Source organism: Branchiostoma lanceolatum, chromosome 1, assembly GCF_035083965.1.
Source record: "Branchiostoma lanceolatum isolate klBraLanc5 chromosome 1, klBraLanc5.hap2, whole genome shotgun sequence".
NCBI lineage: Eukaryota > Metazoa > Chordata > Leptocardii > Amphioxiformes > Branchiostomatidae > Branchiostoma > Branchiostoma lanceolatum.
The window spans coordinates 21,500,190-21,528,081 of NC_089722.1; the positions used below are offsets into that span (position 1 = coordinate 21,500,190).

The following is a 27,892-nucleotide window of genomic DNA, read 5'->3' on the forward strand; positions in this document are numbered from 1 at the left end:
AGAAGATTCAAGATCACAAAAGTTGTTCAAAATTTCTCAAGATTTAGTACTTTTCACCTTCATGCAATGACACTGCTTGCAGCATACACTTGCAGGGAGGGGCTTCAAATTAAATCGAAAACAATAACAAAGTGAATTCTTTGTCTTCTGGATATAGTAGCCTTTCTACAATGATGACAACGTAACATGATAAATGATGTGACAGTGTGGCAAACCAAACCAAAACAAGACAGAAGTTGCAAATTGGTGCAGCAGTCAGTGTAAACCAAAGCAGCGGGCTAGTCTACAGCAGGAAAAAAAAGGAGAGCGTGGAAGACTGAGTTAAGTCCCATTACCCGCGTATCCTCAAGCTCTTCCTGAAGTTTCTCCGCCCTGCGTCTCTCCTGGATCAAGGCGGCTTCTACAAGTTTCAAGCGTTCATGCTCCTCTCGGCTCTGAGTCTGTTAGTGAAGGCGGCCATGTTGGCAAACACATGACAACAGGTATCATGCAGGGTTTGGTACAGGGGGCAGGTTAGTGTGAGGACTGGCCACAGAGCAGGGTTCTCCTTTTGACAAAGAATTTTATTCAACCATGATTTTACATAATGAAGATATGATGATGATAAAGAATGAAAGTTTGCTAATTTGGGTAGCTTTCAAGACACTCTCTCACTGTCTCTTCTTCAACCCGGCAAGTCAGATCTCGCCTTGAAGTTCTCGTCATGTGACTGATGATGTCGACTGTCACGTGGCAAGAGAAGTGATAGACAGGATTTTCCTTTTTCTCTGAGATATCGCAGCACTTAAAGATTTATGGATTTACCCTCTTTGTAAAATCTATCGCAAACAGTTTGTGTTCTCATAAAATCTAACAAGGACAATAAAAATCTCAATAATACATTGAATACCAATAATTTATTGTGGGAACACCTGATTCTTTTAAATGTTTGACATTAAAACTGCAATTTTTCATTATGATATTAAAATTTAGCTGGCAAAGATGTCAGCAGTTTATGGTGTACTACAATACAGTCAAACCTGCCCAAGGCGACCACCCGGCGGACCGAGCAAAATCGGTCGCGATGGACAGGTGGTCGCCATGAAGAGGATTCCACTCACATGTTTCCAGGGCGAGGTTTTCAAATACAGTACGTAAATGGATGGAAAATTATGTGAATTTAGACAGCATGACCCCCACCAGGTTCAATTCTCATTGACAGAAAGATCCTACAAAAATTACATTTTCCGTTATCGTTGTAATAATTGTATACCGCTACATCGTGTACAAATTGTCGTCATAATTTTGCGTACAAAACAATGGTTGCCACGATGATCTCGCAGCGCCTTCCCGCATTCACACGTTACATTAATAGTACACACACACACACACGCACATCATCGAAGTTTTAAGGCCTAAGACAAATCCCTAGAAAACACCTGCTGGTCCCAGCCTTTTTTGGGGCGCCGACCGCTGGATAAAAGGGTCAAAAAGTTTTTGATCTGACAACGAAAGATGAAAGGGAACGGTGTGATTTCGTCGCGCCGCGCCGCCAAGCTCTGTGCGACCGCATCGAAAGGTAAGACAGTGCAGTAGAACGCACAGCGTCCAATAAAGGTTTGTGAGATTCATGGAAATATAAAGAAAATAAGAATATTAATTTTCATCAATAACTAGAGTAGTCGTAAATGTTCATACACAAAAGCATCGTGTTTTAGAAAGGTCAGCGGTACGCCAAATCTGGGCCACGCCAAATCCAAGATGGCGTCGGGACCAAGGAACAACATTTCTCGCCCGATGTTTCGCCCGCCGCGAAGTCATTTTTCGGCGGAATTTAGTAAGATACAGACACATTTTTGTTGAAAATACAAGAAATAGATAATAGTTTCTGTGAAATCTGACTTGCACTACGTACTCGTTTTGAAAATTGAGTTTAAACCGAACTGAGTTTTTCGGTAAACTATTAAAGATAACGACAGGCACAACAACATCACAAACATTTGTCTTAACAATTTGTTAATGAAGGGGGAGCGTTTTATTAAAACACTTCATTGAGGAATCGATGCTATAACATTGCTATTCCATATATTTTGTCCTTATTTTTGTCCTTCAAAGTCTTGAAAACATTTCCGTGAAATCCGACAACAAAATGATCCGATGTCACCACACGCTTGAAAATTAGGCGACCGCCATGAGCAGGGATTGTGCTCTGTGCGGTCCCAATTCGTGGCGGTCGCGGTCGCGTTGGACGGGTGGTCTCCTTGGGCAGGCAGCTTAATGCTTGTGCCTATGGGGAAAATTTTCGGGACCGAGAAAAAGCGGTCGCCATGGCCAGGTGGTCGCGTTGAAAAGGTGGTCGCCTAGGCAGGTTTGACTGTATTATCAATTTCTGAGTCTCTTACAACAGATAAAGGGCACTTTTTCTCAGCATCACTTACAATTACTTCAGCTACCCTTTACCATAGATAATACAATTTGAGTGACAGCACCCCCCTCCCCAACGCATAAAACTAACACCCAGGAATTCTAAAAGCATAACTAGGACAACCCCCAACAGGCAAGAAAAATTCACATCAAAGACTACTTAATTACCCCCTACCAGCCGTAACCCATTATACCTGTAGGCAGGGAAGGCCTATATCCCGCCTACATCGCACTCTTGGGGACAGCATTCACCCCTCTCCAAGTCGAAAGCCTGGGCCTCTATGGCATCCCTTCCCTACGCTCTAGCCCTCTGTCTCTCTGCCACTGACCTCTCACTACAGGCACAGGGGGCCTTTGTTTGCACGGCTATCTTATATGGCATTGACACCAAGGGCAGCTACTTGTAGGGACAAGAGATATCCCTGACAGTCATCTGCTGGAAATGTCCAGTGATGCTTCAGACAGATGCTTAGCTTGTCAAGTTACGTATTTTATTTGTCTACTTCAGAATATCAGCTTCAAAACTCATCAGGGCAAACAAGGTAGAGGCCCCTATTTTGCAGGCATAGCAATACGGCTAGATCAGGCACTGGCTGTGGTAGTGACAAGTTGTGAGGAATAATTTTAGCTGCACTTATTATATCATCACATGCTTACATGATGATTGCAGCAGCTGGGCCCGTGCCAGACTTGGCAGCTTACAGTGAGGGGCTAACTGTGACATTAGGGCATGGGTATTGGAACAACTGGGATTCCATATCAGTTCAATCTGAAATGACAGAGGGTGTCTAATAGTACTCTACCTCAACAGTCTTCATAGTAGACTTTCATGGGTATGGACTAATCTTTGCCTAGCTGACTCAACACTTATTTTCCTATCCCGTATATACCACTAACTTAAAGTCTTTGCCAGCAAATCTGAGCAACTTGACTTTAGAAGACAACAAAAATTTTCTATAAATTGAAAGAATTTGGAATAAAGGCGTATCATATTAGTTTCTCATTTCGATGTACATACTTGACATCTAATGTAACATTTTACACTTAGATGTACCAATGGCTTCTACAGGATATTACATGACACGTAAAATGACACTTAGAACTGGCAATCTTGTATTAAACCTAACCAAACGTTTTTCTCAATTACAAAATCCAGGACATACGCATGCCATTCTCATTAATGATCGGTATGGTTCTTCATGTTTAGGAAGTTCTCAGAAACACCCTGATAGGGGAACCTGTCAACATCTCAATTCTATATCTGGTAGACTTGGCGCCGCACCAATAGTGAGATCACCACAGATACATGACTGTCCTATGAGAAGCAGGTCTAATATTATACAGTACATCTGGATGATGTAACATACATGTAGTCTTTGCTGATTCTAGTAAACATTAAGGTTTTCATTTATCAATCTGAATCAGGCAGCAGACCTTTTAGATATCCCTTTTCTTTAAATCTTATATTTGCTAAAAAGTAATTTTGAAAATCAATATTATTTGATTGACATAGAAATTGACATCTGCAGCATATCAAATTTACCCAAAACTGTAAAATACCAAATTGAACTTCAATGGAACAAGAATCTAGGTTGAATAGCTTAGAAGAAATGTTCCCTTTTTGGTATTTCTGGTCAAAGGTTAGAGCTATACACAGCCCTATTCCTGCTCTGTGGCCTTGCCTGGCCACAAAATGTGACATGTTCCCTGAACGTTCACCATAATCCGCAGGGGAGAATAGTGGGATACATTACAATGTGTAGAGCTCAAATCTGAGTTACAAAGTCATGTTTCTGCATATCAAGTTAGGCCATGTTGATTTGATTATAGGATGAGATCCTCCTGGGACCCCAAAACTGATGCGAGCATGTAAATAAAAAAAATGTTTGGCACGAAAAAACGTTGCCTTCATTATGAAATCTATGTGGTCTGATGAACAAAACTAAACACACAGAGTGTGATATACCGAATAATAGATTCTTCATTTTTGTTCTTTCACATTTTCTTTTCAGACTTTGGAATTGACTTTGGCATTTTATAACTTAAGTATCAGATTTTGTTTTCCGAAATATTTCTTACATTTCATGGCATATGTTTGCTAATTATGCAGCTGCTTTGTATGATTTACAGTATGGTTGAAAACTTTTTTTGAAACAGACAAAAACTGAGGCACACGCAGATGTCATCCAGATAATCGAATCAACGTGGCCTAACTGTTGACAACAGACAGCCAAGACTCTCAGTAATCGTTTTCCATTTAGTACAACAGGACTTTGTACACTCGGTTTGAGCTCCATTGTAAGAAGTGATTACACCACACATGAAGAGTGAAAACACCATGTCCCAAAACACCATGTCCCAAAACACCACCACCATTAACTTCAAGGTTACATCATGCATAACATGTGAGTATTGTAATGTGAACGAGAAAATGGGTGCAATACTGATACCAGTTTGTTTTGAGTCTTTTCAGATGTGAACATTAGACAGTTGCAACATCACAAATCATACAGTGGTATAAATAGGATGTTTCAGTGATTCACACATCAAGGACAAGTGTGATACAAGTCCTCATAAAATTTGGCACATATTCTGTAGATGCAGAAATGTTCCCGCCAATTTAATTTCGCGGTAGGGAGAAAATGGAGTGTTTGCGGTGGTTTTGAGTTCGTATTTGAAACAATAGTAGCGCTACAGTCACACAATGGAACAAAGGACAAGACTACATCCTCATAAAAATTGTACACAATGAGATGACATCTACTGTGATTATAACATCTTCATGACACAGTATGCTCTAATAGCAATTCTTATCTTAGGAAATGAGCAAGACATTTTTACCTCCAAGTCTCCTGATGAGATGGTCTGTTCCTCAATTCTGAATGTCAAGTCTTCAACTTTCCTAAAAAGAAGTTGACAGGTTGTTCATCAGATTGAATTAAGGAATTATTTGCTGCGAGTCAATTGTGCAAGCTATGAGCAAAACCTCCCCACACTATTCCAATCTTTTTTTTAAATAATTTCATCACAACGTTTTGAGTCTACCAGTTTACACAACAACAAACCAAAAAACAAAGATTTAACAAGAGCTAACAACCACCCAGAAATCGTGACCATAGCTTGTCGAGAACACGAGATACAAAAAAAAAGTTCTGCTGCAGTACCAAGGTCACACACCGGGAGGCCCAAAATTGACCTTTGTCTTCCCAAGACCTACCAACATACCAAATGTCATTACAATCCATTCAGAGGTTCTTATGTTATGCTAACCACAAATATCCGGAAACACTGACACACACAGACACACCAAAAACAATATGTCAATTTTTCATGGAGGTGAAAACTGAAAGGCTAAGAAAAAAGACAGCTGTACCTTCTTTCTTCTTCAAGTTGATTGACAAGGTCCATCTTCTCCTTGTCCGAACCTTCCACCATTGCACGCAGTTTCTCCACGTTGATCTCACTCTCGCGGACATACTGCAGACGAGACAAAAATGTCTATCTTACCACAAAATTACAGGTCGGGTCATTCAATGTAGAGCCACAGCAGTTCAGTTGACTGTTTCTTAGATACTATTGTGACAAAATGTAGAGCATTAGAGGAAAAGCTATGGTGTACTGTACATTGTTTAATACACCTTGAAAGCAGTCCGGGGTTTAAATCGTCTTTACTACAACAAAAGATAGCAGCTACATGTACTTTCCTGGTAGCAAATAAAATTTAACAGTAAAGCTGCTTTCCAGGACTTAGTGGGATAAAAACAACTTCTACCCCAGCCAAAAGACCTTTAGCAGTATCCTGTTTGTCTTTTTCAAATCATAAAAAAAAATCATTCGACATTATACAACTAATCAAATTGATTTCGCCCTAGGTGCACACAGTGCACTGTCTTACCTTCAAGGTCTCCTCTGAAATCTATTTAGGGACTGTGACATACATTAATATTTCATGCATGACTTGCAATGAGGAAGTACTCTCACCTTTTCATGGTCTGCTCGTAGGCTTTCCAGTTGTGTCTGAGACTGCAATTCATTGACAAGAAGTGTTAATAATAATCATTAAGATGTAAAAATGTTGATTATGAGTTTAATGGAAAGCATTCGAAAATTTTACAGAGCTACAGTAACTATTATAATGAATTCAAAATGCAATCCACTAATCATTTGAATATGTGAAATCCATCTTTCATAACCAAATTGTTATCTACATTTTCATTAATGAGCTTTCCTTAAAAAAACTAAGCTTAACTTTGGGGGATAGTCATGTGTAAGGGACTTTCCCTGCATGGCACAGAGTTATAAAACTTTTAAAGAATGTTGTTCTTTCAAGTTTCTTTTTAAAAAATTTTTGATTTCATTATTGCTGTGTCGCACCTCCACAACGGCAGAGGCTGATCGCGCGACCTCCGCACGTTCCATGTCACGCTCCGCCAACAGCTGCTCCACATGTTGTTGCTTCTCCTTCAGCGCCTCCTGTTGGTTTCAATGTGTAGTGCAGGTACAATTATTACATTATAGTAAGCAATGGAAGGAAGAAACTTCCTTGTATCAGAACTACAAAGTGTAAAAACCTTTAACAAAGGTGGAGAATCACACCATAGGAGGGCATGTCACAAATTATTAAGATGCTTGTCTGTAGTTTTGAACCTACTTGACAGTTTGGCATTAACTCTATTTTGCACACCGTTATAAACTTCAGATGAGTCCAACTTCTATTCAGGTTTCTTAGATCTTGAAGATGTGGTGTCATGTTATGGGAGTAATGACTTATACATGTAGCACATGATTTCTTAAGCAAATGGAATGAATGTTGAATGACAAACATTTTTTTACAAACTTGCATACAATTAGCAGACGAACAAACGTTGCATGATCATTAACATCAACATACAAAGTTAAACATGAAACACAAGACAGTCATACAGTTTAATATGCCAAAAGCTAGCAAACATTTGTGCTATGGCAAACAGCTGGAAAAATAATATGATCATGATAAAGACATAACTTTGCCACCTTCAAGTTATGATTTCAGAAACTTATTTATGGAAAAACTCATGCTCACAAAAAAAAAAAGAATTAGAATTACCAACATTGAAAAAATTACAAAATGCTACTGATAAAAAGGAGAAAGATTTATAACATAGAGAGATGATTCTGCCGAACATGTGTATATTAATGATACAGGGATAAGCTTCATCAAGACTCCAAATATTTGCAAAAGAAAGGCAAGTGGACTGGGCAAGCATCCTAATCTTTTTAAAAATCAGCGATGTTGATGTACTGTAAAAAGGCTGGAAACCAAATCTGACATTAGTGAGGATGAGGATGACAGTCTATAGATGGAGATGAGGATGAGGAGCATCTTCTCAGTGGCCAAGAGGGACGACAAGTAACTGTCTCAAACATAATGGGCATGTCCAAAATCTTGTAAGCATCTTTGAACTGACTGGAAGCAAATTTGGCAAGACTCTTGACTCAGGAAAGTAGTCTAAGAGAAGTTACTGGAAGGATAGTAGTGAAGTTTTGCAGGGGGGGGGGGGATTCACAAGCAAAGGTCTTGACAATACAGGAACTACTGTTGGGGTGGTGGGAGACATTGCCACCAGGGGAACTGATGCAGCAATGGGTAGTGACTGTGAAGAAGAGACACCCTAGCTAAATAATACAGCTTGTCAAAGTACCTTAATCTCTTAATTTGTAAAGAAGACAGGCATAAGTAGCATCTTCCACCTTCATGCCAAACATGCAAATATTCATGCAAGAAAACATATTATTGTAACACAATATGGGAAAGACAAATCACAGCACAACTATAGAGTTTACTAAATGTGCAGAAAGGAACTAAAAGTGACACCACATCACAAACCATGTGAGAGAGACCAAAATGTGCAACCAAGAGTGCAATTGCATTTGACTACTTCCCTAAGTTAGGAAATTTACTTTTCTACCAATTCTTGTATCCTGAGAGTGCTTCATTTAAGCCAAAATTGTAATGTTGTTTTGAAATTTTTACAATTTCTGCCTTCTGTGTTATGTCTACAGTCGCCTGATATTGCGTCAGCAGGTGATACATGTACCTGCAGGTGATGATTAATTGATTGGTTGGTTGATTGATTGATTGGTTAATTGACTGATTGATAGATTGTTAGTTAATTGGCTGATTGGTAGATTGATTCATTGATTGAGTTCAAAGGTCTACAGTGCACCTCTCTCAAGACACAAGCTACTAGTATCACTGCAAATGTAAAACCTTTCCACTTCAATCTGTTTTTTGAGACAGTGTCTGAAAGATAAGAAGAGAGAGAAGGGAAGCCAACATTCCTTGATGTTTTTGATGACAACCATCCTGGCATCTTCCAGGTCCTGCAGTTTCTTTTCCTTCTCCTGCAGTAGTTCCTAAAGAGAGTACATTCCGGGTGTGAGAAGACAGGAACTTCAGCGAAGGGTAAAGCAGAGGGTAGAGCCAAGCAGCACTTCAAAGAACAATCATGTAAATGCCACTAAATGGACATTGTTACATGTACTATGGCTGCAAGCAGGCAGAGGAAATGGCAGTCAAAAACAGCACACTCCAAACTTCATGTTGTACTAATCTATTGTCACAAGACATTTAGGCAAAGTATTTACCATACCTGTAATAAAAGTCTTGTAAATTGTACTACTGTACTCAACAACGTGTCTTTTGCTTTGGTGGAACACCACAGCTTTGCAAGCACATGGCAGGGCCGGTATACAATGCCATGACTTATATAATGTGAATGGCTAGTCATACACAATCTGTACCTCACAGTCTTACAAGTGTAGCTCGAAGTGGGATCAAATCGCATTGCTTCCATTACAAATGTAGCCGATGCTACTGAGCAATAGTGGAAACCTGTGAGCTACACTACTAATTTGCTACTGCTTTTATATTTGAGAGTCTTGCAAAGTAAAAGACTTTTTGTCACTGCTTTGAGACAAACACAGACCCCACATCAGACAGTACCTGCATGGCATGTGTAGAGCTTCCCGTGGACGCCCGCGTCTTTCTGGCAGCGGCGCGGAGTTCCTGGGGGAAAACATTGCAAAAATGGTGAGTACGTGAACACATAAACATACTATTACAAGGCCAAGTAGGTACATACATTAGAAGAAAATGTATCTTTTGTCATGTTTTGTATCAACTGACCAAAGGATACTAGCACACAAACTACCAGCACTGAGCTGCAATGTGGTGGGCACCTGTTTCACAGGACCAAGTGGGTCCTTGGGATCACTGGCCATATTTGGGGCAGCAGTTGGATCACCAGAGGTGTGAAAACTATATCATATAGTTTATGATTACTTGACACAACACATGAGGGATGTCCCTACAGCTCAACTGGTAGCAGCCTCAAAATTCAATTCCTAGTTCCAATTAGTTGTTAATTGGGAGAGACCTGGTTCCAATTCTGTATCAGGACATCACAGTTGGGGGACGTAAAATGTGGGTTCAAGAAGGTGCCTCAAGCATGATACAGGGGAAGGGCTAGCAACCCCTCCCTGTAAAGATATACCCTGCTACTGAAACAGCAAGGAAACTTGCTGACATATACATCACTATAGCCACTACAAGGGTCTGAACAAACGATCGAACGAAGAACACAACACATGGCGGAACTTACAGAATGCCTTCCATATCCGGATGCAGAGCTGATGTTGGAACTGATGGAGCTGATAGAGCTGCTGCTGCCACTGCGAGACCTCGCCCCTGGAGTACCGAGGGGCAGGGGTGGGGGCGCTTCTGACTGGGCTTTCCTGGCAGCTATTCTTGCAGCTGTTGCAGAGCCTACAGGATGTACAAAAGTGTTCTTTTAGCTTATTTACATGTACGTGGAATTATGTCACGTTACCTCTGTCAGTCAATCTAAAACTATGACTTAAACTGCACAAAAATGGCAATGCTAAAATGTGTTAATAGTACACTTTTTTCATTAGACATACAAGAAAGTAAACATCATATTCACTGTTCATTGTGTATACTCAACAAAATATTTAAGGCAATGCCAAGATGTGTTTATAGTACACCTTTGTCATTATAATATTACATATACCAAAGTATACATCATATTTCTAGTTCACTGTTCATATTGTGCATTTGCATGACAGCATGTTATATCAAAAGTCAACTACATTACAAGTTAGACTTAGAGTCTACATATATTTGTGGTTGCAGCATGTTACAACCCCTACCTGGTACTGAGGCTTGTTTGGGCGTTGCCTTGGGAACAGGCTCCCCCTCCCCTAGAGGCTGGACCTTGTGCACCGGAGCAAACAGGCCAAACTTGGGCTTACAGGTGAAATATCTGTCATGGAAGGAGGAGAAGTATTGTTATCTTTATCAATTGTAATCATAATTAAGTAGAAAAATTTGGTCTGTTCAATGCTTTATTTCATCTGGAGGATAAGTACATCTGTAAGGTACCAAAGAAATACTCATAAAAGAACAAAATGTACCTCTCTATAATTTCATCTACTTATCATAATGTCTATTTATCATATATGCATAGTGGGTAGTTAAAACACCAGCTGAGACAGATGAAGTCCTGCTTTTAAAATTTGTCGGTTAGGATTTATTGAATGGCATCCAAATTTTGTAACATGAAGATTTGTTGTTCCCTCTTGGCTTCAAACCATATGGAAACTTGTCACTTCAACAGCAACAGTCTGACTGCCTGGCCATGATTCAGTTTAAGTACTAACATTTATAAAAGGTGACACTGAAATATAGAGAGGGGAGCAAATGACTTCTATAATCAACATAGCAGTGTTAATCACTGAGCCAGGATATGTTTGGATAAATTGTTTGGATATGGTCTAACTAGGACCAACTTCCTTTTAGTGTTGTGCTAGTTTTCCATGTATTTTGAGTCCGCCTTCATATGTATTTTAGTCGTAAACGTCTCAAAGTATGTCTTTGAATTTTGAAAATTGTCCAGTTACCTGGGCTAACCCTTTGTACTGGCCTTCAGCTAGTCGGGTAGCCCTGCGTGGCTGTACATTTTTTTACAGCCAAATGAATAAATCAAATCAAATCTACAATCCAAACTGCTCACCTCTTCCCAGCCACAGATCCGTCGTTCTTCCCCTGTTCCTCCTCCAGCTCGACTCCGACCCACTCCCCCTTGGCAAAGTCTGTCGCCCCTAGATACCTCACCAGGCCTGCTTTTGTTCCACTCACCAGGACACGGTCCCCGAGACTGAACAGTTCCTCCGCCTTCTTCCCGATATCCACCAGACTAGTCATGGACACACTGGGTGTCAAGGTCCCGACACTAGATCCCGCTAACCGCTGTTTCAGACTCGAAGTTTTCGTCGACATTGAGAGACGACTGCTCGGTCTGTCCGTTTTCGACCCATTGACCGCGTCCCCGGCTCCTCTGGTAGAAGCCGAGCTGGATGCCCGCGACCTGGCCGCGGCCGCTGACGGCACCCCTGCGGTAGCACCAGGCGATGCCTGCTCTCTTGTAAGTTTTGCAGCTCGCGAGAATACACCATGCTGCGGCGTACACTGGAAGTATCGCACACCGGCCACGGATCCATCGTTCTTCCCGACCGGGTCGTCCAACACGATTCCGACCCACTCGCCGGGCGCAAACTGCGTTTCACCGATAAACTGGATATGTCCAGCCTTCGTGCCCGCCACATAGGCGCGGTCGCCTATCTTCCATCCATCTGAAGATAATACAGAAGAGGCCGCAGCCTTAGTGGTGGCGGAGGCATACAAGCCTGTAAAGTGTTGTATGCCTGTACAGTGCGTGTGGAGAGAAGTTCAGGGTGTGAGTAGTCATGCAAAGGAACAGCCTCGGGTTCAAGTGCAATTCAAGTGGTAGTCATGCTTGTTTACTTATTTATTGTGGTCATGCATTAACAACATACCATTTACTGTGATATCAACCTTAACCATGCAGTACACCAATTTCAAAATGTAGAATTAATGCTACACAACTTGCAGTATAATTCAGTTTCTAAAGATTAAGACAGTCAGTGAAAGCCTTTTCTTGTGAGCGATTTGTAAGAATCATGCACCATGCACCTTAGAAGAGTCATGCAATTCTTTGGACGCTTTGAAATTATACCAAGGCTGAAGTGTACAGTCATGCCCTTTTGAAACAGATACAGAGACAGGTTGTGCATGTGCATATAAATTGTGCAGTTGGTACAGAGCTGACAGTCTGTCTGCAATGACTCTCAGTCTGCATATTGTATGAGAACAACACAGCACTACTGCACTTCAGGACTGCCTACACATTGTAGTACACATGTACGTAAAGAACAAAGTTGTGAGAAACAAAGTTGTAAAACAAAACTTGTACTAATGTTCCAAAAACCTTAAATGATAACGGTGGCAATAATAAAATAAACAACAAATGGCACTTACATGTAAATGAAATAAGTTAAAAGAAATACAGAAATTACAGCTTGCACACCTGTTAACGACTTTTTAATCAGAAACAGCTACCTTTAGATATACTTTTACAAATAGAAGAGGCCATACATAATGCAGTATTACCATATTCAGTACAATGTAACTTTTCCTTACCTGAAGCTGCACCTTTTGCAGCACCTGCACCTGGCGCACCTTTGCCGGCTCCAGCTGCACCTTTCGCTGCACCTGCAGCACCTTTAGCTGCACCTGCCGAACCTTTAGCCGCCCCGGCTGTACCTCCTGCCTTGGGGATCCCTGTGCCCCCAGGTTTGGCTATCTTACTGGGCGGTTTCAGCCCAGACGGTTTCCCTATTGAGCTCATTTTGTTGTTCTTGAACTTTCTTGCTAATCTTCTCGAGACTTCTTATTCTTCATTCCTGATTCTTGGTGTCTGTTTCGTGTTTCTCTTTGTTTTCAAAGTTTCTTCACTGGCTTCGCCCCTTTGCTATTTTTATGTTGAAGGCTTGTTATGCAGAGATTTTCAACTTGACCAAAGTTGTACAGTCACTCACATTTGACATTTACCAAAGGCGGCCTTTTCTGTTTGTTTTGCTGCACGTAGAGGATTCTTTTCTTTAGATGATTGCTGTTTTCCTTGGCAATACAAGAGCGGCAAGCAAATGGGCTAGTTCTTCATCAGTCTTGGAAAGAGTCTTCTTTATCTAAGGAACTTGTGTCCTTTTCCGCCTATCTGGAGTGACAAAAAAGAAAAGAAGAAAATGTAAGTCAAATTCTTGTGGTCAGGGCCTGAGACTGGCATTCAACATTTTACAAATGTTGTGTGACTTGGCATTTGTTATTCCAGACTTTGTTGCACAAACATACCATAGATATCCTAGACCATGAAGACAAACTGGTCTTCCCAGAGGACCAGAGTAAATGTGTTCTATTGCAGATTCTTTACCATTATGCATTGTATGTATACATACGTAGTGACCTTCATACAGGGACACTGGGTCTGTACAGTTGTTGAATCACTCAACAGATTGTTTTCTTGTGTATATCTAATTACCCACACAAGGATAACATGTATCATTATGATCAATTCAATTATGTGGAAAATTCCTTTGGAGAAGAGTAGAAATGTTCTATAAGAGTACAATTATCATCACGTTTTAACATCACTATAATTATATTTCTGCTTTTATCACCATGACCTGTACTAAGCTTGTAAATAAGAGCATAAATAACCAATAAAAGCCTTTAATTCATTATAAATATATAATAGAGAACAGGGCTCCAGACTAACTTTTAGACCTAGGAGCACTGTGCTCCTAACTCAAAAAAGTTAGGAGCACCAGCAAAAAGTTAGGAGCACCACTACAAAAAGTTGGAAGAAGAAGCAAAAGTCTTGGCCATACCAAGTAATACTCCTATTAATAGTATTAATCAATGTTAACAACCAGGAATAAAGTATTTGAATATTTTTGACAAACATTTAAGCATTTGAATAGTATAAGTATATGAATGGATCATAAAAGCCTACATTTGGCATAGGTTACCCGGCAGGCCCCTATCCGGGGGCCACGGTGCCTCAAGTTCAACAAGTGAAAAAATACACAATTTATGGTATTTTCAACTTGGAACAAGGCAAGTGATGATTCACATGACCATTTGCGATGACATTAAAAATGACATAAGCTTTAGTGATATAATGGGATTTTCAAAAAAATTGGGCATAGGTTCCACGGCTGGCCCCTATCCGGGGGCCACGGTGCCTCAAGTTCAACAAGTTGAAAAATACACAATGGTATTTTTTACTTGGAACAAGGCAAGTAATGATTCACATAACACTGAATGTTAAATAAATAGATAACTCTAAAACTTATCTATTGGTTTCATGACCAAAACAAATAAAGTCAAATTCCATAATTTGAAACGTCACTGCTGGCATGTCATCAAGTTCAACATTTTAACAGGCATTTTTTTAACCCCCACCCGCTGTCTACAAACCATCCAAAATACTTAAATATCCTTGAAATTCTTGCTCAATAGTATCAAAAATTATCTGTTTGTGCCGGCCCAGTCAAATATCTTCGGTTCCTTTGAAACGCGCAGTTCAAATTTCGCGCGTCAGACCGCGCGGCGCCGCCATCCAATGACAGGCCGACCGCATGGAGAAAGCTTTGCTATGCATTATAGACCGCAGCAGAATGAAACTAGCACCATAAGGACGGGCAGATCATGAGCTGTGAAATGATACCGGTAACAAAAAGAAAATTTAATATTTTTGGGGATAAAACTCCACTTGAATTGATTCATTGATTTTTGATCGAAAAAAATCATCGATTGAACAGGTGTAAACATGAGCGCAGGAAACAGGCTTGTCATTCTGCTGCGGTCTAAAAACATCATGGCGGCCCTCCAGAAGCGCACGGCCGCTAGCGCTCACTTTCATCGGCAATTTCTGGCGTTTGAAACATTTTACAAATCAAACAAATACATCAAAAAGGAGAGAAACTTATATCCTTTATTTCTATGGGCAATTTTGCCACTAGGAACGGATAGTTTTTGTACCGCGGGCGTGGGAACATGATAGAAAATTCACCGACGATTTTCGCGGTAGGGTTGGAATACCTAAATATTTTCAGCTTACCGCTTAGTTCTGCAGCCATTATCCTGGCGCAGTCCTTAATTTTTTATTGTCGCACCGTGCGACCGTGATTTTAAATCTAGTCGCATTCTCAAAAAACTGGTCGCATACATATTGTGTGCGAGTCGCACTCACGAGCCAGGGTTGAACAAGTATGGTTGCCCGATTGCCCGGGGCAAGTGAAAGTGCTGTTCGGGCAAGTGGATATCCTCCCCCACTTGCCCGATCGGGCAAGTAAGATTTTTTCATGCAGTCTGTTTCAAAACAAACTTTATTCCAGTGAAAGGATCACAAAAACACCACACCACAATGTATCTTATCATTAGAAACTACATTTCTCTCAAAATATTCCAAAAGATTATGAATTCAACCCAAAACAGGACAATTTGGCTCACATAGTACATGTAAACAAACACCCATGGCTCTCTCAGTTCGTAGACCTGCTGGCATGAAACTTTGCAACATCAAATCCTTTGAAACATGATATCCCTGTGAGCACTCTCTCAATGTAGCATTTTCCTTCTTTCATTGAACAGCAACATTGTGGATATGACACACTCTGAGGGTTCCCACAACATTTTAACTGATTGAGTGTATATTCAGGACATTCTAAATTTCTGTTCAACTTCTAAATGTTAATACTGCAAAAAATCATTTGAAGGTGTTGTTTGATGTACATGTGTGGATTGATATTGACTAATGTTATCTAGAAAATAAAAATTTCATGACAATGATTCAAAACTGGCCATATCATAAGAACCATGTTTAGTTATATTAGATCCACAACACTCAAAATGTAACTTTTCCATCATATGACAAATACCTGATTTTTTCTTCTGTTTACTAAAGAAATGGGAGAATAATAATAGCCCTCAGTGAACACAGAGAAATGGAGATGGGCGCCGCCTTATGCACCTTCGGTGCGGGGAGTACTTTAACTTTAACTTAACTAACTCAGTGAACACAGGAATATTGTAGTACTGGATCTAAGGAATGATCGATACACAACATTTGCTGAAAACTTGAATGTTGTTCTTTATGTTAAATAAGCCTGTGTCTTTACCTTAGACTTTTTGCCAAAAATTTTTTCCGTATCGCTCTGATTTTATTCTGAAAAATCTGAGAAGCAACAAATGAAATTGGCGTGGTTTAAGTTAAAGAAGATATGTTGTAATATCATGCTTCTTGTTCAAGTTTTTGTCATTTCCCGTAAATACAGTCATGACATCCACACAGCTTGGTCTTGTAGTTAAAACTTTTTTGCTACAATTACATGCTTAACAAGACGTTTTTACTGAAAAATAACAGAATTCATTACCGCAAGCAATTTAGATGCAAAGAAAAAATGTCATTTAGATTTCGGGCAAGTCAAAAGTTGGTTCGGGCAAGTAGATTATTTTTCTACTTGCCCGATAGGGCAAGTGAATTTTTGAAAACTTGTTCAACCCTGCGAGCGCTGGAGAAGAAGATTGTTTATATGTTGTACACAAGAGGGTGAACCAATTATTTTGATGCATGTTATAAAGTACCGTCAGTTCAAGGCTGTCTGCAGGACCCATCCCTCTGTCCCAGGACGGAGGTGTGCTTGTTGGGACAGAAAAAAATTTCACACCATCCCTCAAAAAAACTGAACTTCATAAATTAATAATATTGATGAAAATGTATATTCGTAAGCTTAAAATGACTGATTTAATCATGAAAATCAACAACATGGACTACGAAACAGGGAGTGGGACAGCCCTGTATCAGTTCTAAAATACATTTTGTATTCTAAATCTTGTTTCTTTTAATGTGACACATTTGGTCATAATCCAAAACATGTTATCTTTGAAAGACAAAAACGATTCAATAGAAAAACAATAGTTAAACAACTGACGAAAGACAGTGGATACTGTCTGAAACGTCTGACTGTTTCAAAATCTTATCCAGTTGCTTGAGTAATTATTTTTGGCGTATCTTATTACCTGGATGTCTAACCTTCACCAACGAATCCTACATGTATATCTGTTCCTTCGTTTTCTATCAAAATTCAAAGGAGTCTAATCTCTAAATTGATCTGCGGCATTGGAGATCAATAAAAAAATCACTAGTTCTTAACTCAAAGAGAGCGCTACATGGATATGATGGGCAAATGCGCTAATGGCCAAACACAACAATCTCATTCTGACTTACAATTATGGAGTTTCCATAATTCAATGAGACCAGGCTGGGAGTGAGGCAATGTCTTGCCCCTGATGCCAAGATTAGTCTGTTGTGTCTACTCTTGGGCTATAAGTAGTAGTGAGGCAGATAAAGTTATGTTACAGTAGTATAAGAATCCAATTACTATAAGCCATTGAATTAAGAGTTAGAGGGACACGATGATATTGAATGAATGAATTATCATATCATTCAACAAAATATGTGGTATTCAAAATTAACTGAAATTACTGATGGAAGACTATACCAAGCAAAATACAGATAGTACGTAAAAGATGGTAAATTGAAGTAAGACCAGGATGCCAATATGATCTTCCGATATACTGAATTAGACATACGGATATTGTATTTGTTTACAATATTTTATATACTTCGACTGCATCTGAAATTGTATTAAGTGTATAGAATTCACAGTGCCAAATACACAAAACTAACTGATTTAGTGCTACGTATTTCTAACACTTTTAATTTTATGGTGGGGCTTTGCACTTAGACCTGACTCAATGCCCAGGGATATGCAAAAAGATTGGAGACATTTTCAACTTGCAACATACACCTCACAAAAATATTAACACTCAAGCAAAAGATCACAACACTATATCAGGCCCCATGCTGAGAGGTGGACAACAAAAATCCCTCAGGAAAATAAGGGGCACATTTGATCCCAGGTCAGATTCTCACCCATACCACATGCTGGGTAAGGGTACTGTAGATACAGAAATGTTCACAACTTGGTTTTATGTTCGCAGTAAGCTCTTCACCGTGAACTCAAAACCACCGCGAAATATTTTGCCCTCCTACCCCCTTGTCTACTATTGTCTTTAACTTAAAACCACGGCAAACACTCCATTTTCTCCCTACCGCAAAATTAAAACCATGCAAAATTAAATGCATTTACAGTAGTTAAGGGGTGTGAGCTGAATATCAATAATATTAGTGCAAAATTCTAATAGTAGACACAAACAAACGTACACAAAAACCTACTCACATTGACTCCATCCCTGCTACAGTATTACATGGTACAGCTCAGTAAAAACACTGACACATCAATAAATAGGATATTACATTGTCAAGGACAAGTCTAAAACAGATTATGACTAAAACGAAAGCTGTGTTTCCTACAACTGGGGTCAACTACAAGTGGAGGGCCTCCAAATATCAGACTACCGCAAGTCATGGGAGTGGGACAGACCATTCACTACGAGGGAGGGGTGTCATTTTGTTGCTATGAAAACTAATACAACAATGTATATCATATATACAATGTCATATTTAAGATCTTAAAGAATTGAGGATTTGACCAACATTTTTAACTATAAACAAATAAATAAATAGGCTATGTACACATACTTTTGTCTAAAAACAACTCACTTATCATCATAAAAAACAGGGATTTTAGTCCTCTGACCCCCGCCCCCTATCCTTTCAATCTGCCCATGCACAGAAGCATATGACAACTAGAGATAAATATTAGCTTGTTCAGCAAATATGAACAGGTTTGCGTTTCAGTGTAACTAATGTGGGGGGAAATGAACATAACTAGAAAGGTAACAGTTGTAAAGTAAATAGTTAAAACACGTCATATTTCACTTCATCTCTATCCCCTGCAAAATCTTAAAAACTGACTGTTCTGAAATGGAATATTTTTGTAAAACCCATCCCCTTGGGAGAATGTACTTTTCCGGTGGTACCTTCAGTTGAAAAGAACATTTTCACTAAAACCTTTTGCATAATTACCCCACTTTTGAATTTCACGTAAGAAAGAAGTGGGGTAAGTTTCGGTCCCTTAGCAGCTTGCCACGGAACTGCAGGGGTGTTTTTGTTAAGAAATCTTTCAAACAGGATTGCAGAATACAGTAACGATATATTACCATGCACTATGGTGTGCAGGAAGCTTAGACAAAGATGTACATTATTTGAAGAAGCTGTCATCTGCGCTGCATGGTAATTTGTGAAGTGAATCCGTCACTATTGCCCTTAAACCGTTATCATAAACATTAATATGTCAGCAGAGACCCAAGTCTGTCACCCTTGCCCCTTATCTGTCACGAAAGCCTTTAATCCCTCAGCGTTGTCCTTATCCCGTCATCATAGCTCTTAATCTCTCACCATCATCCTTAAACCGTCACCATAGCCCTTAATCCGCGACCTTTGCCCTTAATCCGTCACCACAATCCTTAATCCATCGCCCTTTTCCTTAATCTGTGATCGTTCCTCTTAATCCGTCATCCTTGCCCTTAATCTGTAATCATTTCCCTTAATCCGCCATCCTTACCCTTAATCCGTCACCTTAGTCCTTAATCCGTCACCCTTTCCCTTAATCTGTACTCATTTCCCCTAATCCGCCATCATTACCCTTAATCCGTCGCCTTAGTCCTTAATCCGTTACCCTTCGCCTTGATCTGTAATCATTTCCCTTAATCCGCCATCCTTACCCTTAATTCATCAACCTAGCCCTTAATCTGTTACCCTTTCCCATAATCTGTACTTATTTCCTTTAATCCGCCATTCTTACCCTTAATCTGTCACTTTATTCCTTAATCCGTTACCCTAGCCCTTAATCCGTTGCCCTTGACCTTCATCAGCCATCTTTGCTCTTAATCCGTCACCATCACCCTTAAACCATCATTATAGCCCTTAATCCGCGACCTTTGCCCTTAATCCGTCACCACAATCCTTAATCCGCCACCCTTTCGCTTAATCTGTAATCATTTCCCTTAATCCGTCATCTTTACCCTTAATCCGTCAACTTAGTCCTTAATCCGTTACCTTTCCCTTAAGCTGTAATCATTTCCCCTTATCCGCCATCCTTACCCTCAATCTGTAATCATTTCCCTTAATCCGCCATAGTTTCCCTTAATCCGTCACCCTGGCCCTTAATCCGTTGCCCTTGACCTTCATCATCCATCCTTGCTCTTAATCCGTCTCCATAACCCTTAATTTGTCACGAAAGCCTTGATCCCTCACAGTGGTTGCCCTCAATCAGTCACGTCGCCATAACCCTTAATCCGTCACCATAGCCGTTAATCTGTCACCCGATAACCTAATCCGTCACCTTTTCCCTTAATCTGTCATCCTTACCCTTAATCCGTCACCATAACCTTAATTAATCCATAACCCTAACCATAATCCGTTACTCTTGCCCTTAATCCATCGTCAATGTTACATCTTGTTATGACCAAATTTTAGGTCTTTTAGGCAATATAGTCTATAGATATAGACCACAAATGGTATGACATGTTAGCAAAGTTGGGATGGTGCCATTGTGATGGAAAATTTGACTGGGTATCAATTTTAAGCCCTGTTTCCGAGTTAATGACTTCTCCAGGCACAGCAACATGGATGCACCCATGGGAGTATCAGTTACAGGGTACTGGTCTGGTGGGCGGACATAAGGACACAGCTGCAGTCACACAGTCTAGTACCGTGGCCACAGTGTCTAGACGTATGAGAACAAAGGGCGTTTCTTGTGTTAGAAAACAACTCATTTGTAGCGATAATATGGAGATTTCTAAACTCTAATCGAAAGTTGTGACAACATGGTGAGCAAGAAGGGATGTATCACCTCCATGTCAGCAGTGGAAACAACAACGGGGAAGCACGGCCAGAAGAGACTGGAAGAATATGGACTGTTTGAAAATAGCAACACCAGACGTTTGTTCATTAATCTCCAAGGCAGGAAAAGTTGTTGCACGTTCCGCAGACAGGACTCGACTATGGAAATTTAGATTCTGAGACTGGAAGGACAAATAACACCAGAGCCGATCTGTACAGAACCGAGGTAAGAGGCGTCTGTTTCTGTTTTTGTGCAGGTAGGTCTTTTCAGTTTTTATGTTAACGTTACGCTTTTGTGGTCATTTCAGATACCTTTCATGGCAAGGTAGAGATTTCGGCAAGTAGCCATTTTCGAAACCATCTCGACGTATGTTTGATATTCAGAATTGCTGTTAAAAGTGTTATTGAAACTTTTTAGGTTTGATGAAATATGAGCAATAACTTAGCAGCCTAGAATTTAGAAATACGTCGCAGTCATCCACGTTTCAAAATCATGTGCCATACAAACGTTGAAATTCCAGAACTAATTCTAGTATGTCGCATGTCCACGTATAAGAACTAATTCCAATACAACTTATTTGTACACATTTAAAAATCTACATCCCCGACAAATGTAGACTGTTACAGTAGAAAAACTACAAATGTAGAAAAGAATAATACGTCGCACTCGTCCACGTATGAAAATCATACGCCTGACAGATGTAGAAATTCCAAAACTAATTCCAGTACATCTCACCCCTGACAAATGTAGCATTAACTGAAGACAAAGTACAAATGTACAAAAAAACAGTACGTCCCATCGTCCACGTATGAAAACCATAAATCATATGCCCGAAAAACGTAGAAATGCAATTCTAGTACATCTTTTTGTCAAGTATGAAAATGTGCAAAGCCCCCCCCCCGACAAATTAATTTAGAATTAGTTGTGTAGTTAGAAAAAAGAATACGTCGCATGTATCATCCACGTATTAAAATTTTACGCCTGACAAACGTAAAAATTCCAAAACTAATTCCAGTACATCTCATTTGTCCACGTTTGAAAACCTCAACCCCCGACAATTGTAGAATTAGCTGAAGATAAATTAAAAATGTAGAAAAATGATACGTCGCATTTGTTCACGTGTAAAAAACATAAAAAACTAGAAAGGCAACATTTGCGGGAGCAAATGCAACTTGTTTCGCCCATTTCCCTCCCCACGCAAAAATCGACTGTGGCATAGAGGCTAACGTTTGTTGTATGTCTGCAATGCTGGTATTTGAATGAATATTGAATTGAAGACCAGTCAGAAATGGATCTCTCCCAATTTGAAACCCTATGCATGGATGGGCTCTTCCAGGCACCCATATTCATATGCTATTATTTTTTAGTACAACGCTACGCCACACATTTTGTTTAATGCGCTATCGATCAGCGCCGATATTCAAGACTTCCCCGCGGCCCGATAGTGTAGACATGTAACAGGGGTCTACGTAAGGAGGTTGAAAATTCTTACTGATTTACGTCATTTTTAGCCAAAAACTTTAAACAACTACTCAAAGCAAGCTCAACGTAAATTTTCACGCACTTCACAACTCTCTATTGTTAATGTTAATGTTATTGTCAACGTCCCGACACGGGATGTTTCCTAAGGTGGGAAACGTTGGGTACTTTGTGTGCACTATTGTGCGCACTAGTGTCCAATCCTGGTGACAGAGGGGTAGAAAATTCGTGTACATAGCGAGGAAATGTCAGGTTTTACCATAGTGTCCAAGCTTGCGAACTTGTAGAAATCTTTGTTTCCATGCAGTGTTAAAATAAGAAAAACACCGTGTGTGTCGAAAAATACCACCAGAAAAGTTTTGAACCTTCTCAATTGCACTTACATAACTTCAGTAGGACACAACAATAACTTACAACACAAGGATGTGAGCCAGGGAGTAGTGAAGTTGTGTCTATATACCTGTCAGAGTACAAGTAGTGCCTCTAATTAAATTGACTATTTCAACCAATCAGGTTGAGCTTGATAAATCTGCGCTCTCTCATTGGCTGACCGAATTAGTCAACCCGGCCAGATGAATAAAGATGTGACCTTTAGGTCAGTGACCCCATATGAGGAAAATAGCCGATCTTCTTCCCAAAACACCCTCTAAAATCGCATTTCGAAGTATTGTATGCCAAAAGTGCGATGGGATTCTTTAAATATTTGTTCAATGTACCACCATAGCAAATTTCAGGTCATTTGGATGTATTTCCAGAGCACAGGAGGCCAAAATGTACGTTTTTGGTCAGAAAAACCTCAATAATTTCACGTTCAAGGTCAATATCGAAAAAAATAAAAATAATGCTCCCAGGGTATTTACCCACTCTACATGTATACCAAATTTCAGCTCAGTTGGTGCAGGGACGACCGAGCTGAGTCGATAACAAGATTTGACAGGAGAAAGAAACCATACGAACACAATATATTGCGCCCAACAGTATGTTGGGCTCAACATAATTACAAATGTAGAAAAAAAAGGATACGGCACATTCGTCCAATTCTTAAAGTATCAGTTATACCCCCATTCCACTTGGACGGCGCTTTCGCCGCGCTCTCACGGCGACATAAGGACCCCATTCCAAGTCACAACACGGTTACGGGGGGCAAATGACCCATATCTTTATATAATTAGTTCGAAATATTTCGAAATATGAAATAAACCTATCTGGCTATCTATATTTCAAATCTATTAAAAAAATCTCTTTTGACAGTCACTTTCGAAATGTTTGCAAATGATCAGAACAACTTCTGAAACATAGTATTCTCGTATTTTCTTTTGTTAGAAACATTTATGAATACTTATAAAGATTTGTAATTAATAAAACAATAATTCGAAGATATAATAAATACCATTAAAAAAACGTAAAATTGACCAGATCGCCGTGAGAGTGCCGACCCAAAATTGTGAAATTGCTTATCAGTTTCACGCATATTTAACTCCAAATGTTGTTTTCCTAGCTAAAGATAAAATTAGTACAATTTTACCTGTACTAAAATGCGAATTTCGAGCCCTATTTTTTTAATCGAACTCCAAAACCTTGAAGTAAGTATAACACGCCATATTCGTAGGTACTAAGAAATATGTCAAACAGCTTATCAGTGTCACATACATTCTAAATTTTGTTTCCCTGTGGCTGTAGGACCTAGCAACTACATGACTAACACGCCACCGCCAACTACTTTGAAAAAGAAAAGCCAATCATGATTTTGGAATAGTCTAATTCAAGTCAATAATTCAAGAGGTTAAATCGACCGAAGCTGTCTACCGTCTTCAGAGACGACAAGAACCAAAGAAGAGAGCATTCAGGTTGATATGTTTCTGTATGTTTTTTTCTCGATCCCTGCACAGGTCACCTATACCGGACTACAAGGTCATCCGGGGCACCCGGTATCCACGTGCACTAGGGAGGAACAATCCAGGCCTGGAACAATCTGGCCGTTTCCCACACAGACTCTAACCGCAGCAGGGGAGGTCGCCGGAGACCTTCCACTGCCGGACCAGCATCAAAGCCTATTACAATGATTGTGCTGTTACAACCAGACATTACCTGACACGATTTAGAGAATCACACATGGCGTGCACATGTTGTCCACTTTATTTGATTCAAACGAATACGTATTGTCTATTTTGTTGTTTATTTTAGTGTGCAACTTTTAGAAGCTGATTTTGCATGTATAACGTTATGAAAGAAAATACAGGTGATTAACCTCGTTAAAATCAAACCGGATGTACGAATGGTAGAAACCCAATACAAATGTGTATGCAACTGCAAGCTGCAGTAACATTTCACTCCGTCACTTACGTCCAAGAAGTTACAGTGCAACTCCTTACCAAACTTGGAACGGTTACTTTAGAATTAGTCTGCTAATTGTTGTGCTATAATTCTTTGACGGTTATTCATTTGTTTAAGTGAACTGCAGCGAAGAGATAAAGTAATCAATGTTGTGTGAGCAGAGTAAGACAGGAGACGAGAGATTTGTAAAACTAGGAAATTAAGGTCAAGAGAGCAATAGAGACATTCAGTAATTAATAAGGATCGTAGTAAGCCAACATTATGAGGTCATAATCAGTCAGTGTTATAACGTTTACGTCTCCCTTGGTAAGTATGCGGGAATCCTTGTCTCTGTGTCATTTCTTTATCCTTGATGTGGTCGTCTTCAAATCGGCATCTAAAAGAAACCGTATTTATACATCGGCCATTCTTTATTGTAAGAAGGAAAGGGTCTTAAGTATTCACCATTTCAAAATTGACTTTTCAAATTTTATTCCAAAAGCTAATTGGCCATCTCACCATTAAACAAACTAATCGTTCATTGTTTTTGTGGCTGTCGTCCCTACATCTCTGACAAGACCACAACTGCCATGTTCTTTAAGATCACGTCTCCTACACTTTCTAATTTAACATCACATTAAATAACAAATCTATATTAACCCTCTATCGTTGGGGATCTTGTCGTCCCTTACTTTTCGACAAGATCACAACAACATGATGCTCAGTGGACCTTGCTCGTCCTTTAGTACAGTGGGCCTTGTGTCCATTTGTGCCAACGGCAAGGTCACAACATCACCACACTAATAACTTTCATCTCTTATACCTAACATAAGTGGCAAAAATCACCCCTCCGGTCAAAATGGTCACACCCAACCCAAAACTAGGAAAAATATGGGAAACCAACATTAGCGACAAAAACCAACCCTAATATTATTGATTACAACACTTTCTAATCCAACATCACATTAAATAACAAATCTATATTAACCCTCTATCGTTTGGGATCTTGTCGTCCCTTACTTTTCGACGAGACCACAACAACATGATGCTCAGTGGACCTTGCTCGTCCTTTAGTACAGTGGGCCTTGTGTCCATTTGTGCCAACGGCAAGGTCACAACACCACCACACTAATAACATTCATCTCTTACACCTAACATTAGTGGCAAAAATCACCCCTGTCAAAATGGTCACATCCAACCCAAAACAAAGCAAAATATAGGGAACCAACATAAGCGATAAAAAAACCCCAATATTATTGATTACAACACTTTCTAATCCAACATCACATTAAATAACAAATCTTTATTAACCCTCTATCGTTGGGGATCTTGTCGTCCCTTACTTTTCGACAAGACCACAACAACATGATGCTCAGTGGACCTTGCTCGTCCTTTAGTACAGTGGGCCTTGTGTCCATTTGTGCCAACGGCAAGGTCACAACATTACCACACTAATAACTTTCATCTCTTATACCTAACATAAGTGGCAAAAATCACCCCTCCGGTCAAAATGGTCACACCCAACCCAAAACTAGGAAAAATATAGGAAACCAACATTAGCGACAAAAACCAACCCTAATATTATTGATTACAACACTTTCTAATCCAACATCACATTAAATAACAAATCTATATTAACCCTCTATCGTTTGGGATCTTGTCGTCCCTTACTTTTCGACGAGACCACAACAACATGATGCTCAGTGGACCTTGCTCGTCCTTTAGTACAGTGGGCCTTGTGTCCATTTGTGCCAACGGCAAGGTCACAACACCACCACACTAATAACATTCATCTCTTACACCTAACATTAGTGGCAAAAATCACCCCTGTCAAAATGGTCACACCCAACCCAAAACAAAGCAAAATATAGGGAACCAACATTAGCGACAAAAAACCCCCAATATTATTGATTACAACACTTTCTAATCCAACATCACATTAAATAACAAATCTTTATTAACCCTCTATCGTTGGGGATCTTGTCGTCCCTTACTTTTCGACAAGACCACAACAACATGATGCTCAGTGGACCTTGCTCGTCCTTTAGTACAGTGGGCCTTGTGTCCATTTGTGCCAACGGCAAGGTCACAACACCACCACACTAATAACATTCATCTCTTACACCTAACATAAGTGGAAAAAATCACCCCTGTCAAAATGGTCACACCCAACCCAAAACTAAGAAAAATATAGGGAACCAACATTAGCGACAAAAAACACCCCCAATATTATTGATTCCAACACTTTCTAATCCAACATCACATTGAATAACAAATCTTTATTAACCCTCTATCGTTGGGGATCTTGTCGTCCCCTACTTTTCGACAAGACCACAACAACATGATGCTCAGTGGACCTTGCTCGTCCTTTAGTACAGTGGGCCTTGTGTCCATTTGTGCCAACGGCAAGGTCACAACACCACCACACTAATAACATTCATCTCTTACACCTAACATAAGTGGCAAGAACCACCCCTCCGGTCAAAATGGTCACACCCAACCCAAAACTAGGAAAAATATAGGGAACCAACATTAGCGACAAAAACCACCCCCAATATTATCGATTTCAACACTTTCTAATCCAACATCACATTAAATAACAAATCTTTATTAACCCTCTATCGTTGGGGATCTTGTCGTCCCCTACTTTTCGACAAGACCTCAACAACATGATGCTCAGTGGACCTTGCTCGTCCTTTAGTACAGTGGGCCTTGTGTCCATTTGTGCCAACGGCAAGGTCACAACACCGCCACACTAATAACTTCCATCTATCACACCCACACATTAGTGAAAACAACATCCCTCCAGTAAAAATGGTCACACCCAACCCAAAGCAAGAAAAAATTAGCAAGAAAACCAAAAAAAGAAAACTAGCAAGAAAAACACCCCTCCGTCTAAATA

At 39.9% G+C, this 27,892-nt stretch overlaps 1 protein-coding gene across 12 annotated transcripts in view; it reads right to left on the reverse strand.

The window, feature by feature from the left end:
• Positions 1–27,892, reverse strand: part of LOC136441125 (CAP-Gly domain-containing linker protein 1-like) — an 81,404-nt gene that overhangs the window by 47,085 nt on the left and 6,427 nt on the right. For 8 of the 12 annotated variants that reach the window (XM_066437317.1, XM_066437331.1, XM_066437299.1 and 5 more), the window contains exons 2-12: positions 12,965–13,541; positions 11,478–12,168; positions 10,615–10,727; positions 10,047–10,210; positions 9,389–9,451; positions 8,723–8,799; positions 6,778–6,874; positions 6,385–6,426; positions 5,777–5,880; positions 5,245–5,305; positions 336–440 (exon numbers count right to left, since the gene is read on the reverse strand). In XM_066437317.1, coding sequence (XP_066293414.1) covers positions 336–440; positions 5,245–5,305; positions 5,777–5,880; positions 6,385–6,426; positions 6,778–6,874; positions 8,723–8,799; positions 9,389–9,451; positions 10,047–10,210; positions 10,615–10,727; positions 11,478–12,168; positions 12,965–13,172 — 1,725 coding nt within the window. In that variant the 5' untranslated portion in view covers positions 13,173–13,541. Of the gene's footprint in view, positions 1–335; positions 441–5,244; positions 5,306–5,776; positions 5,881–6,384; positions 6,427–6,777; positions 6,877–8,722; positions 8,800–9,388; positions 9,452–10,046; positions 10,211–10,614; positions 10,728–11,477; positions 12,169–12,964; positions 13,542–27,892 lie in introns of all 12 variants that reach the window. The other 4 variants (XM_066437291.1, XM_066437281.1, XM_066437262.1 and 1 more) reach the window with 3 other exon arrangements.